Consider the following 14,816-nt stretch of genomic DNA (forward strand, 5'->3'; position numbering starts at 1 on the left):
AAAAAAATTGAGGGGGGACGTATCCCCCCCCCCCCCCGCCTCCGGGATCGCTGCCCCTGACTGTAACACAAACGTGATGCACACTAACCCTTGGAAGTTTGTCAAAGTGAAGCAAGGAATCTCATGACATGACAAATATCAGCTACCGGCCGAATCAGGAGAACAAAGTAAACCACTTAACCACTGTTTTTTGTGCCCCCCCCCCCCTCCGGGTGTCCCCGGGAAGTGATCCAACATTTTGTCTTCATTATTATTATGGGTAGACAAATTTAGCAGCTAAGCGTTATGCATTTGCAGCATGTCTAAAGCCGAGCCGCTTAGCAAAAATTCTGCTCGTTTTTTTTTGGAGGGCACATATTATTGAGAAAGGAAAAGGGGCACCTTACAGAGGGGGAAATGACACATATTAGAAATGAAAAGGAGCCCGTGTCAAATTGAAAAGGGCAATTACCAGAGGCGACAATGAAGCTTTTCGCACCTGAAAAGGGGACTGGCACCAGAGATGAAAAAGGGCACTTATGAAAATAGGAAAGAGGCATTTGTCGAAAGAAAAGGAGCACCTATCAGATTTAGCAGAGGTTAAAAAAAGGCATTTATATAATTATAAGAAAGGGAAGGGTCTCTTATTTTATCTGAAGGAAAGGGGCACTTATTTGGAAGGAAAGGGATATTTATTAGAAAGGAAAATGAGAACTTGTTTGAAGGGGAAGGGATACTTATTACAAAGGAAAAGTGATACTTTTCAAAGTAAAATGGACACCTCTCAAATTTGAATAAGGGCACCTATTCGAAAAAAGGGGGCACTCATCTGAATTTAAAAAGGGCACTTTGGGGTACTTGAATGCGAGAGGGCACACTGTGTCCCCTGTTCCCCTGCCCCCCCCCCCCCCCCCCTCATGGAGCCACTGCCTCTGGTCATATTATTGATAAAATCTCAATTTCAAGGAATTTCATATTTTTAATTTTCGAGGGGGAATTAAAAATCAAAGCTAAATCGGATCAGTATCGTAGCACATTAGACGATTTGAGGCCGATTCGGCTTTTATTCTAACTTATATTCTGGATGTTGATATTCTTATCATTATTAGAACCTAAATCAGGAGGATGGTTTTCCATCATTTTCATGTCAAATATAACCGCTTTTTCTACGAAAATTGGATCGCAGGAGCAGGGCCGTCGCTAGACCTTTTTCAGTGGGGGGGGGGGGGGGGGGGGGGAGGGGGGTGTAGAGGCCACCGATTACCGAAAAAACTAGCCCCAATTACCGAAAAAATTTAATGTCCTACTGTCTATAAATTTAACCCTATAAACCCGGAGCCGAAGGCTAAATTGCTTTTCATATGAACTATCTATAGAAATTGCATATGCGCAAATGGTCCTTTTCCTTGACGACATAAATATCCGAATTATTTCGTCAACTTAGTCAGCATCATAGGCTCATAGCTGTATATTTAAATGCAGGTGCGTATCAAGGATCTTATTGTAGGGAGACGGTAGTGAGCAAGCGAATCACTTAAAGAGCGCACTCCCCTAAGGGGTGGGTGAAGGGCCTCCCGCGCGAAGCGCGGAAGCTTAGACGTTTCATTAAATTATTCGAGAAAGAAGACGATTCGTTGTACCTTTCTCAATTCTTAATCCTTGTCTGAATGAATTCCCCCCCTCCCGCGCAAAGCGCGAAAGCTTTGGCGTTTCATTAAATTATTATAAAAAGAAGACGATTTGCTGTACCGTTCTCGACTGTTAATCCTTGTCTGAATTCAGTCCCCCCCCCCCCACCCTCCCGCGCGAAGCGATAAAGATTTGGCGTTTCATTAAATTATTATAAAAAGAAGAGGATTTGCTGTACCGTTCTCGACTGTTAATCCTTGTCTGAATTCAGCCCCCCCCCCCTCCCGCGCGGAAGTTTTGGCATTTTATTAAATTATTAGAGAAAGTAGACGATTTGTTAAACCGTGCTCGACTCTTAATCTTTGTCTGAATTCGGTTTACCCCTCCCGCGCAAAGCGCGGAAGTTTTGACGTTTCATTAAATTATTAGAGAAAGCAGACGATTAGTTGTACCGTTTTCGACTCTTAATAAGCGCTATTTATCTGAATTCAGTTTCCCCCTCTCGCGCGAAGCGCGGAAGCCTTGACGTTTCCTTAAATTATTAGAGAAAGCAGACGATTAGGTGTACTGTTCTCGACTCTTAATTCTCGTCTGAATTCAGTTTCCCCTTCCCGCGCGAAGCGCGAAAAGCTTAGACGTTTGATTTAATTATAACAGAAAGAAGACGATTCGTTGCACCGTTTTCAACTCTCAATAAGCCCTATTTATCTGAATTCAATTTCCCCCTCTCGCGCGAAGCGCGGAAGCCTTGACGTTTCCTTAAATTATTAGAGAAAGCAGACAATTGGGTGTACTGTTCTCGACTCTTAATTCAGTTTCCCCTTCCCGCGAGAAAAGCTTAGACGTTTGATTTGATTAAATAATAGAAAGAAGATGATTCGTTGCACCGTTTTCGATAAGCCCTATTTATCTGAATTCAGTTTCCCCCTCTCGCGCGAAGCGCGAAAGCCTTGACGTTTCCTTAAATTATCAGAGAAAGCAGACGATTAGGTGTACTGTTCTCGACTCTTAATTCTCGTCTGAATTCAGTTTCCCCTTGCCGCGCGAAGCGCGAAAAGCTTAGACGTTTGATTTATTTATTATAGAAAGACGATTCGTTGCACCGTTTTCAACTCTTAATAAGCCCTATTTATCTGAATTCAGTTTCCCCCTCTCGCGCGAAGCGCGGAAGCCTTGACGTTTCCTTTTTTTCTCTTTTTTTTGTAATATCAGGGGGGATATTTGTACAGGCCATCCCCCCTACTTCAAACCAGGGGGGATGCAGCCCCCCACCCCCCGGGATTTACGCCCCTGCCCTCGAGAAAGCAGACGATTCGTTGTACCGTTCTTGACTCTTAATCCTTGTCTGAATGAAGTTTCCCCCTCCTGCGTGGAAGCTTCTGCGTTTAATTAAAATATTACAGAAAAAAGACTATTTGTTGTAACGTTCTTGTATCCTGTCGCTCATAATGATAGTTGGAATATTTTTGTTTTACCCCAATTTATGGAATTATTTTGACAATGATTTATTCCTGATCGTAGATAATAGTATACATTCTCAGATTTTATTGAATAATAATAATGAATAAAAATTAAATGTCCCAATATCTACAAATTTAACCCTACAAATCCGAAGCCGAAGCCTAAATTGTTTTTCCTATGAACTATCTATAATACTTGCATATCGACGACATAAATATAAGAATTATTTCGTCAACTTAGTCAGCATCATAGCTATATATTTTAATGCAGGCGGGTAGCTAGGATCTTATTTTAGGGAGGGGCAGTAGTGAGCGAGCGAATTTCTTAAAGGGGCCAATAGGTACAAGGTCTCAGGCGCGGATCCAGGGGGGGGGGGCCGAGCGTGCCTTGGCCCCCCCCCCCCCGCAAAAAAAAAAAAAAAAAAAAGAGAGAGAGAAGAAAGGAAAAGAAGGGAAAGGAAAGAGGAGAGAAAGGGAAAGAGAGAAGAGGAAGAAGAAAAGAAAAGGGGGAAGAAAAAGATCGGGGGGCCGAAAGGGCCTTGCCTCCCAGGCTGTTGCCCCCCCCCCCTCCCCCATCACAAAAATAAGAGAGAAGGAAGGAAAGGAAAAGAAAAAAGAAAAAGGGGAGATACTGGCGAACTGATAGGGGGTAGGGGGCTTGTGAGAAATCAAATTTAAACGTGGTTTATTTCTAATTCCATAACGGTAGATTACAAATAATGCTGAAATGACATAATTTTCAGAGATTTTTCCTCACTTTTTAGTAAATTATACGTTTTTATGTGACAAATTCCTAAATTTACAGCCAGGCAAGAAATGTGATTCTTGAAATTCCTACATGTCAGGGCCCGAGGAATGGCGGGGATCGAGAGCCTCGAGCCCCCCTCCCCCACTTTTTTTGAAAAGGTATATTAAAGAAAAATAAAAAAGAAAGAGAGCAAGAAAGAAAAAAGAGTTAACTGCCAGTGTCAAAAAATAATGAGGCATCAAAATATGCTCATCTGACCGTGATTAAATGCCTAAAGCCCCGTAGCTTCCGGGGGCTCTGCTGGCCCCTGGATTCCATCTAGGGCCCTAAGGCGGGCCCTTAGATGCTCATCTGACGGTAATTTAATGTCTAAAACTCCTGAGCCTCCGGGGGCTCCACCGCCTCGACCCCACCAGGGGCCCTAAGGCGGGCCCCTGAATGCTTATCTGACCGTAATTTATAGCCCCTGAGCTTCTGGGGTCGGACAAGTTATCAAAATATGTTTATCTGACCGCAGGCGCGTAGCCAGGGGGGGGCTGTGGGGGCGGTCCCCGAAAATCGCCGTCAAAATAAAAAAGAGAGGAGAGAAAAGAAAGAGGGCGTAGGAATAAAAAGGAGCAGACAAAGAACATCTTTGAAATTCAGACAAGGATTAAGAGTAGAGAACGGTACAACGCATCGTCTTCTTTCTCTAATGATTTAATAAAACGTCAAAGCTTCCGCGCTTCGCGCACGAGGGGAGGGGGGGAACTGAATTCAGACAAGGATTAAGAGTCGAGAACGGTACAGCGAATCGTCTTCTTTCTCTCACAATCTTATGAAACGTCCAAAATTCTGCGCTTTGCGCGGTAGGGGAAAAACTGAATTCAGACGAGGATTATTATCGAGAACAGTATAACGGATCATCTTCTTTCTCTAATGATTTTAATCAAACCTAAAAGCTTCCGCGCTTCGCGCGGGAGGGGGGGGGGGAAAACTAAATTCAGAGGAGAAATATTTTTCGAGAACGGTACAACGAATCGTCTTCTTTCTCTAATGATTTAATGAAACTTTAAAGCTTCCGCGCTTTGCGCAGGAGGAGGGAACCTGAATTCAGACGAGGATTAAGAGTCGAGAACTCTACAGCGAATCGTCTTGTATCTCTAATGATTTAATGAAACGTTAAAGCTTCCGCGCTTCGCGCACGAGGGGAGGGGGGGAACTGAATTCAGACAAGGATTAAGAGTCGAGAACGGTACAGCGAATCATCTTCTGTCTCTCATAATCTTATGAAACGTCAAAAATTCCGCGCTTCGCGCGGGAGTTTGGGGGGGGGGGAACTAAATTCAGACGAGGATTATTTTCGAGAACGGTATAACAAATCGTCTTCTTTCTCTAATGCTTTTAATGAAACTTAAAAGCTTCGCGCGGGAGGGGGCCTGAATTCAGACGAGGATTTAGAGTCGAGAACTGTACGACGAATCGTTTTTTTTCTCTAATGGTTTAATGAATCACAAAAGCTTCCGCGCTTTGCGCGGGAGGGGGGGGGGAACCTGAATTCAGACGAGGATTTAGAGTCGAGAACTGTACGACGAATCGTCTTTTTTCTCTAATGGTTTAATGAATCGTAAAAGCTCCCGCGCTTTGCGCGGGCGGGGAAAAAACTGAATTTAGACGAGGATTATTTTCGAAAACGGTATAACGAAACGTCTTCTTTCTCTAATAATTCAATGAAACGTCAAGAGGGAGGGGGAACTCGCCCCTCCCTGCACCCACCCCCCCTCCCCGCATTACGTCACTGCTGGTCACCATTACGTACCAATATTTGGCTCGCATAATTTCACATTTGGGCCCCCCCCCTAAGAAATCCTGGATCCGCGCCTGCAAGGTCTTGCGCGCGAAGCGCGGAAGCTTAGACGTTTCCTTTAATTATTAGGAAGACGATTTGTTACCGTTCTGGACTTTTAATCCTTGTCTGGATTCAGTTTCCCCCCTCCTGTGCGAAACGCGGAAGTTTTTACGTTTCATTGAATTATTATAGAAAGTAGACGACTCGTTGTACCGATCGAAACTTTTAATCCTATTTCTCTGAATTCAGTTTCCCCCTCCCGAGCGAAGCGCGGAAGCTTTGATATTTCATTTAATTATTACAGAAAGAAGACGATTCGTTGTACCGTTCTTGACTACCAGTCCTTGTCTGAATTCAGTTTCCTCTAGTTAGGAGCGCTGGAAGCAGTTTGGGATTGGGGGGCAAACATTCCAGGGGGCTCACCTTCCAGGGGCAGTGACGTAATGGGAAAAAACGTTCTGAAGGGGGGGGGGGGGGCAGACGAAAAATCTGCATCACCACCCAGGCGCGTACGCAGGGGGGTGTTTGGGGGGTTAAACCCCCCTTTGGTAATTTTATGTGTGTAAACCCCCCCTAAAAAATCCCTAAACCCCCCCCCCCCCTTGACTACCAGTCCTTGTCTGAATTCAGTTTCCTCTAGTTAGGAGCGCTGGAAGCAGTTTGGGATTGGGGGGCAAACATTCCAGGGGGCTCACCTTCCAGGGGCAGTGACGTAATGGGAAAAAACGTTCTGAAGGGGGGGGGCAGACGAAAAATCTGCATCACCACCCAGGCGCGTACGCAGGGGGGTGTTTGGGGGTTAAACCCCCCCCTTTGGTAATTTACCCCCCCCCCCCTTGGTGGGGTCCAGGGGGCAGAGCCCCCGGAAGCTCAGGGGTTTTAGGTATTTAATTACAGTCAGATATGACCATCCAGGGGCCTGTCTTAGGGCCCTCGGTGGGGTCCAGGGGGCAGAGCCCCGGAAGCTCAGGGGTTTTGGGTATTTAATAACGGTCAGATGAGCATCCAGGGGCCTGCCTTAGGGCCCTTGGTAGGGTTCCAAGGGGTATAACCCCCGGAAGCTCGTTTTTTTTTTAGGTATTTAATTACGGTCAGATGAGCATCCAGGGGACCGCCTTAGGGCCATAGATGGGGTGGAGCCCCCGTAAGCTCTGGGGTTTTAGGCATTTAATTACGTTCAGATGAGCATTTTATATCTTATTTATGACATTGGCAGGTCACTTATTTTTTCTTTTTCTCTTTAACATCTTTTTCAAAAAGTGAGTGGGGGGGGGGGGAGGGGGCTCGAGCCAAGCCACTTTTCAGACCATGACATAAAGGCTTCGAAATAAGCGTATTTTTCGCCCGACTGTAATTTGGGAATTTCTTATTTTCTAACAAACGCATCAAAAGGTATTACAAAAAAAATGGAGAAAAAATACCGGAAAATAATGTCATATTAGCAACATTTGTAAAACACTGGTATCGAAAAAGAAATACCCCCCCCCCCCCCATCAGTACGCCAGCGTTCAGGGGCTCATGTCTTCTCACCTCTATCACAAAAAAACAGACACGCTTTCCCATTCTCGCACAATATGTCCACGATATGCGCGTATCGCTATTATAAAGACCTCCATTGATAAATACCGTATAGGTGGGATGCGCAATGTTTATGAAATTTTCTTTGAATGGAATTGTATATGTGATTTAATTAAGGTTGTTATTATTTTTATGTTCTTTTGGGTTAGAAATACAAACCATGTTTACTCCTTTACTGCTTTTTTTTTTTTTTTTTGGAAGGGGGGGGGGCGTTTTTTGGGGGGCAGAAATGCGTTTTGCCCCCCACTTTTTTTATTGGGGGGGGGGGCAACTGTCCCCATGCCCCCCCCCCCAACTTCCGGCGGCTATGCCTCTAGCTCCCGCGCGAAGCGTGGAAGCTTTGACATTACATTGAATTATTATAGAAAAAAGACGATTCGTTGTACCGTTCTCGACTATGAGTCCTTGTCTGAATTCAGTTTCCTCTAGCTCTCGCGCGAAGCGTGGAAGCTTTGACGTTTCATTGAATTATAATAGAAATTAGACGACTCGTTGTACCGGTCGCGACTTCTAATCCTATTTCTCTGAAATCAGTTTCCCCCTTCCCGCGCGAAGCGTGGAAGCTTTGACATTACATTTAATTATTATAGAAAAAAGACGATTCGTTGAACCGTTCTTGACTATCAGTCCTTGTCTGAATTCAGTTTCCTCTAGCTCTCGTGCGAAGCGTGGAAGCTTTGACTTTTCATTGAATTATTATAGAAAGTAGACGACACGTTGTACCGGTCGCGACTTTTAACCCTATAATTCTCTGAATTCAGTTTCCCCCTTCCCGCGCGAAGCGTGGAAGCTTTGACGTTTCATTGAATTATTATAGAAAGTAGACGACTCGTTGTACCGGTCTCGACTTTTAACCCTAATTCTCTGAATTCAGTTTCCCTCTTCCCGCGCGAAGCGCGGAAGCTTTGACATTACATTTAATTATTATAGAAAGTAGACGACTCGTTGTACCGGTCTCGACTTTTAACCCTTATTCTCTGAATTCAGTTTCCCCCTCCCGCGCGAAGCGCGGAAGCTTTGACATTACATTTAATTATTATAGAAAAAAGACGATTCGTTGTACCGTTCTCGACTATGAGTCCTTGTCTGAATTCACTTTCCTCTAGCTCTCGCGCGAAGCGTGGAAGCTTTGACGTTTCATTGAATTATAATAGAAAGTAAACGACTCGTTGTACCGGTCGCGGCTTTTAACCCCAATTCTCTGAATTGAGTTTCCCTCTTCCCGCGCGAAGCGCGGAAGCTTTGCATTACATTTAATTATTATAGAAAAAAGACGATTTGTTGTTCCGTTCACAACTTTTAATCCTGGTCTGAAATCAGTTTCCCCTTGAACCATAATGCATGGCCCTACAGAGGAATTTTTCCTGTTTGGGGCCGGTGGAAAATGCAATGAATTTTTGACAATTTATTGCATTTTCTTCGTTTTGGGGGATTTGTGGAAGGGGCTGCGTACCCTAGCAAACACTGCGTACAGTCATGATTCAGGGGCTAAGCAATGGCCTCGTTACTGTGAGGCCCCAGGATAAAAATCGTGTCGATCAGCTATTTAGTGCCCTTCTGTGAGGCATTAATCCTCATTACTGTCAATTATGACTTACGGACGTAGGTCCCTTATCTGATTAGCATAGTAGCACACATATGATTAAGCAGTCACGCAAAACAAACACTCGCAAATCAATATTCAATAAAATCTGAGAATGTATGCCATTATCTAGATCTATTAGAAATAAATAATTTTTAAAAATCCTTCCCTAAACTGGGGGAAAAATAAATATTCCACCATTATGACCAACAGTGTATATAGTACACGAGGATCGAGCAAGAATACCGACATTGCTGACCCGACACAGCAACATTTTTACTTGTATGCGTGTCTTTCTTGCTCCCTCGACGAGACGACTCCACCCACTCAAACCCCATCTCTCTTTTACTCTAACTCCTCCTCTCTCTGGCTCTTCCCACCCTTTCTCTCCTCTCTTTCATCCCCCGTATCTTTCATTATGTTTCCCTTTTCTCTTTTTTCTTCTTTTTTTCCCCCTTTTATTTCTTTTCTTTCTTTTTCTTTGTCGCATCATAGCCCGGCATCATAGACGGTCTATGGTCGCACGAAAAGCCTACCCGGCCCTTTACCGGATATTTTGGTAACGCGCATGCGGTAATTCAATAATTCAATTCATTGAATTCCCCCCGGTCCCCAACATTATAAAAAAAAATCTTCTGTACGACCATGCATTATGGCTCAAGGCATGGGCACATAAATTGCCCGCCCCCGGAGTGTGCCCCGGGTCTAGCGTCAACAATAGGCCTAATGCAATGAGGTTTCAAGATCTAGATCGCTAAACTTATGTGATCTAGATATCACTGACAGAGCGATATGGCCAGACTCCAAAGTGGTATTGCATCATCTTTTGCGGCATCTGATCTAGACTCATGAAATCAGTGCCTGCATGCCTATAGCGATGCTGGATATAGTGTATTCAAATATTGTATGCAATCATATTTAACTGAAATCGAGTTTCAAGTTGGCCTGCGGAACTTTTTGACACCAAAAGCGTTATATTTCAAATATCAAAAAGTTACCATTTATTAGTAGACGACTATTAAAACAGCCACGCCCATATTATATCCTCGAGTGTAGAGTACACTGCCAAGCTGCGATGCGAGGTGGCGCTGCGACGAAAAATACAAAGCCTGTAGATCCAGAAAGTGATTGACTCACTGTTGAGCAGCGATCGAAGCTCTTCCCCCGAGCTCTCTGGTCTACACGCGCAGCGCGCTGCGATCATGATCGAGTGATTCGCTGGGAGAATTTTAACACGCGTGGCATTGCGCAAGCAGCTGTTGTGGACCCGAGACGACCATACTCATCGAGGGAATTTTTCCTGAACCATCATGGCAGACAATGGGGGAAATGTAGAAAATAATCAAGGGTAAGGCAACTGTAAATGATAAAGTCTAGCAATTGATAATTAACTGATTAACGAGGAATAGAAACAGGTGAATGAGCAACTTGTGTCGAGCTCGAGTCGAAATCATCGATCAGCTGAGCTGACGGTGTGTACCGGGCCGTGTACGTGTGTGAGCAGCGGTTTGCCGTCAAACCTGGAGGCTGTAGGCCTAGGCCTCGTGTAATTGTTGTGATTAATGCCGTTTCCATCGTCATTCGATGATTTCCGCCAGGCAATGTGAGAGGGTAGTAGGCTAGACCGAAAGGTTTTATTAAAGAAATGACCCATCTTTCGTTCGTTAGCCTCTTATTGGGGTAGGGTCGGCCGGCTCTCTCTTTAGAGACGGAAACCATCTAGGCCCTATACACATTCCCTTGATAACGCCACGGCCATTTCAGGTCGTAGCGTTTTGCCCCCAAAATCCCCCAAAATGTCATTTTACCTCGTGCATGTTATATTGTAAATTAGGCCTAGGCTATAATAATTCAGTTCCACTTACCAACTTGACTGAAATAATCCGTTTAATGGTCCCTTTTAAGGAAATTATGGGTCAAAATCGACATCCATGTTGAAAATCTTGCAAGCCGTGTTAAACTCTCGCTGCTGGAGTCATCTAAATCAATCTCATCCCTTCTAGTCTACGCCGAAGGCAAAATGATTATGAAGGAAAAACTGTGCGCCATCTACACGTTCGTAATGGCGTTATCACAGCCAATGCGCGACTTGCAGCTTGAGCCACGCTGTCTCTGCGATATGTGCCATTGACTAGTATGGGTGGCCGTTCGCGCCATAGAACCCGGAAGTGAATACACGTTGTAGTCAATGGCAATATAATTATAAAATTAGCTGATCCACCAAATAGCGAGAAGGGTATATTTAAACTGTTATCAGTTGTGATCCCTGGGGGCTAGCGAAAATACAAGCACATAGAATTGTTCCTTAGGACTGGGACTACTTATCGATCGGGGCGTCATATCTCAAAAGTGACAAACCTCAGAGTTAGCCAGGACACAATGTTTAAATTGCTGTTTTGACCAAGATATTTTTAGAATTTCGGGGGCTACGCCCCTTTGGAAATATTGGAATTCACCTGCTCTTTCATATGACATCTCATTTATTGAGTATCACCTTCAGGATCACAACAGATAAAGGTTTGAATCTCGAATTGAAAAAAAAATTGAATTGAATTTTAGCTCACAACATTGGGTGCGCGATCAGACACCCTAGATAGAGATCAACATTTCAGATGTTCACAATTGCCACTTCTAACAACTAGAAAATATAAAGAAAAAAAATTATATCTTTTTAAATACAGATTTTTACAAACTGAACATTCGAAAGTAGATAGATTACAATGTTTCCGTCAATTTTGTGTTGGTTTGAGCCCTATAGCTACATCCATCTCAAAATGAGAAGGAAAACTGAACAGTGACGTCATTGTTCGTGCCAAAAATAAAGGGTATTGCGACATATGTCTGAGCTCCGGTCAGATTTTGCGCAAAGCGTAGTCTTATTAATAAACCCTAGTACCTTATTTTCACAGCACTAGATACGAGTGTCGTGCAGTAATGTATGAGAAGTGTTAAAAAAGATATTTCAGTAAAAAAAAAGTCCACGTGAACAGTCTATTCTATTTGAAGGTGTGTGTTGTATGATACATGGTTAGTGAGTATCTTACGTATAGCGAAAGGGAGAGAGAGAGAGAGAGAGAGAGAAATATTAGTACACGTACGTTGCATGGATATGCGCTATGCATGCTGCTGTATTGTGTTCGCTGCAAGATGGATGTTAATTGGACCTCGTAACTTCTTGATCGTTGATAATGCAGTGTCAGATTGATCTTTACTCATGAGGAAATACTACTGGATTTGGAATATCACCTTAAGGTACCGTATTTGCCGGCGTAAAGGCCGCACCGCCGTATAGGCCGCACCCCCAACTTTGACATTTCGTAATTTTCTTGTAGAACACTCTTTTTTTTTTACAAACTATACCAAATTCATCAATATTCTTATAAATCAACAAGAAGTTAACCTCAAAAATGATCATAATTTAGCAGATCTTTATCGACTTTTAAGCTAGTACTGTATCGTACGCAGATTTGGTATCCTACAATACCCCTTCCTCGATGTGCGGTGTAATCCGAAATAGCATTTTTCGACCTGCGCAGTTGCGTTGCGCGGCAGCTAGCTCCGTAAGTAACGGCCTGTCCCTTTGTTTACTTTTTGGCGATGCAATGGTATGGACTTAGATCTAGATCTATCGGCAGATTTTATTAGAAAAATAAGTTTTTTCGTCTTCATGTCAACTATGCAACATAAACTTGTCGGTAAGTTGTGTGGAGTTATTCTAGAATTGTCCTGTACCATTGTCTAGTCATGCTACCGTTCCTATAGTCCCATACGTGCAAATGGATGTGATGTTTTGATCGCTGAATTTTGTTGTTGTTGCGTATACGCCGCACCCTGACTTTTTGATTTTTTCTCACCCGAAAATACTGCGGCCTTTACGCCGAAAATACGGTAGGCTTGATTATTAATTTTAATTCTTTTCTAGGATTATATTGACTACAATCACGTAGATCTACGTTTATTTTTTCTGTCTGTTCATGTTTTGTCCCTCCATGGGCCTGGCTCGATTTCAGGACTGCGGCTTGCAATGCAATTACCTAGCTGTGTCGGTGTGTGCGACCGATTCAAGGCTAGCCGCTGATGATGAATGGAATTTCGCGCGAAGTTTTAAACTTGTTGTCCGGGCAATGACACGCCCAATCCCCTCGGGCCTGTCTAATTATGAACGTAATTTTGCGACATGAAATATAATTATTTCAAGGCTCTTACGTATGGATAGGCATAGAAGGAAACTGGATAAAAAGAGCTGGATATCTCCTATTTGATGGAACTTCTGGAGTCGGCAGATGGGTGAATTTTCTTAGTGAAAGAAAATACTTTCTTTTAATCTTTGTTTTATTATAAACAAATTAGTAATTAAAAAGTTAGATTTAGGCATTGGCATCCCTATTCAAAAATCAGCAATGCGTGACATTTTCATGATTCGGCGCGTGAGCGAGCGTGCTAGGGTATAATACACGTATAAGGTAGGGCTGTGCACAACAGTGTAATGAGGTACCCGAGTACACTCCCAGGCTCACAAGGGAATACTCGAATATTCGGACGCCATGTTTTTTTATAATTTTTTTGAATTTTTTTGAATTTTTGATTTTTTTGATTTTTTTGATTTTTTTGCCACTACCATACCACTTGGCAGTTTCCCAGGTCCCTCCCCGAAAACGCATGCAATTTTACTTTGAGTTGCAGTTGAAGGTGCCGATTTAATAAGAATAATAACAGTAAACAATGCTGTTTTAAAAACCAAAGATGGCAGAATAATACATTTTCCTCCAAGTCCAAACATATATTATATAGGAAATAGTCTACACTCAATAAAAATAGATGCGCTCATTGTAATAAAAAAAGAAACTATATAAAAAGTTTAACTTACAAAAATACAAAAAGGTAAAAGCATGCAAGCAAGACAATTACACATTGAAAAAAACAATATGAAAGGGTGAATGCATGCAAGGCGATTCAACATCGATTAAGTTCAGCTTAAATTGAGAATTTAAAACAAGAAAAGATGTAAGCATGCAAGACAATTCAACGAGTACATTCGGCTTAAATTGAGAATTTTAAAAAAGGAAAGGGTAAAAGTACAGTATGCAAGACAATATAACATTGACTATGTTTAGCTTAATTGAGAATCACAAAAAAAGAAAGGATGAATATGCATTCAATTCAACGAGTACGTTCAGCTTAATTGAGAATTTAAAAAAAGAAAGTGTGAAAGCATGCAAGAGAATTCAACAACAAGTACGTTCATCTTAAAGTACAAGTCCACTCCAAAAATAACTTGCCTCCAATAGAAGCAGAAAAATCAGACATACCAATCAAAAAAAGTTTGAGCAAAATCGGATACCCAATAAGAAAGTTATGAATTTTTGAAAAAGTATGTAAAACTATGGAACAATGAAAATCACTACACAAATTGCCAATTTGGTTATCAGTTTGTGACATTATGTCCTCACTATTTATCAATTGCTTTATATAGTTTAATCTAATTTCCCTTTTTATCCCTCAAAACTTGATTCCCCCATACCTTTGCCCAAGTTATATTATTTGTATCATATTGCATGCATGACATTCACAAATTTTTTTATGAACTATAGATAGTCTATCAAAATTCCAATTTTTCATGATTTAACTGGAAAAAAACACACTCTATATTAGTGCATCTACACAAAAACATATTACTATCATTCTAAGGGGGAAGGGGGACCATTAGGTGACCATGCGGCCAGACTGATGCTACCGCTTCATCCCTGATGTATATAAAACGCAAGGTCACCGTTCGCCCGACTTACGGTTGCCATGGAACCGCTCTACGACATGGCTTCGGCGATTCTAGAAATGAAAACAGTTATAACTCCTCGTTATAATCCCACGGCGACCCGTACGGCCTGTAAAGGTAAGGATACGACCTAGAGTGACCATGATGCTACCGCAGATTCTCTGCGGCCGGCGCAGGTATCTCTTGACTTTGGGGGTGTACGGCCGCCGTATCCTAGCTGTAGAGCAAATGTGACCTAT

General features: G+C 42.7%; 1 protein-coding gene across 1 annotated transcript in view; it reads left to right on the plus strand.

The window, feature by feature from the left end:
* The first annotated feature begins 9,716 nt into the window (after positions 1 to 9,716).
* Positions 9,717 to 14,816, plus strand: part of LOC588558 (aspartate--tRNA ligase, cytoplasmic) — a 32,482-nt gene continuing 27,382 nt past the window's right edge. Inside the window, exon 1 of the mRNA XM_031000160.1 lies at positions 9,717 to 10,152. Within this exon, the coding sequence (XP_030856020.1) occupies positions 10,115 to 10,152 (38 nt within the window). The 5' untranslated portion in view covers positions 9,717 to 10,114. The remainder of the gene's footprint in view (positions 10,153 to 14,816) is intronic.

This window comes from Strongylocentrotus purpuratus, unplaced genomic scaffold (assembly GCF_000002235.5).
Source record: "Strongylocentrotus purpuratus isolate Spur 01 unplaced genomic scaffold, Spur_5.0 spur5_scaffold_6, whole genome shotgun sequence".
Classification (NCBI taxonomy): Eukaryota; Metazoa; Echinodermata; class Echinoidea; order Camarodonta; family Strongylocentrotidae; genus Strongylocentrotus; species Strongylocentrotus purpuratus.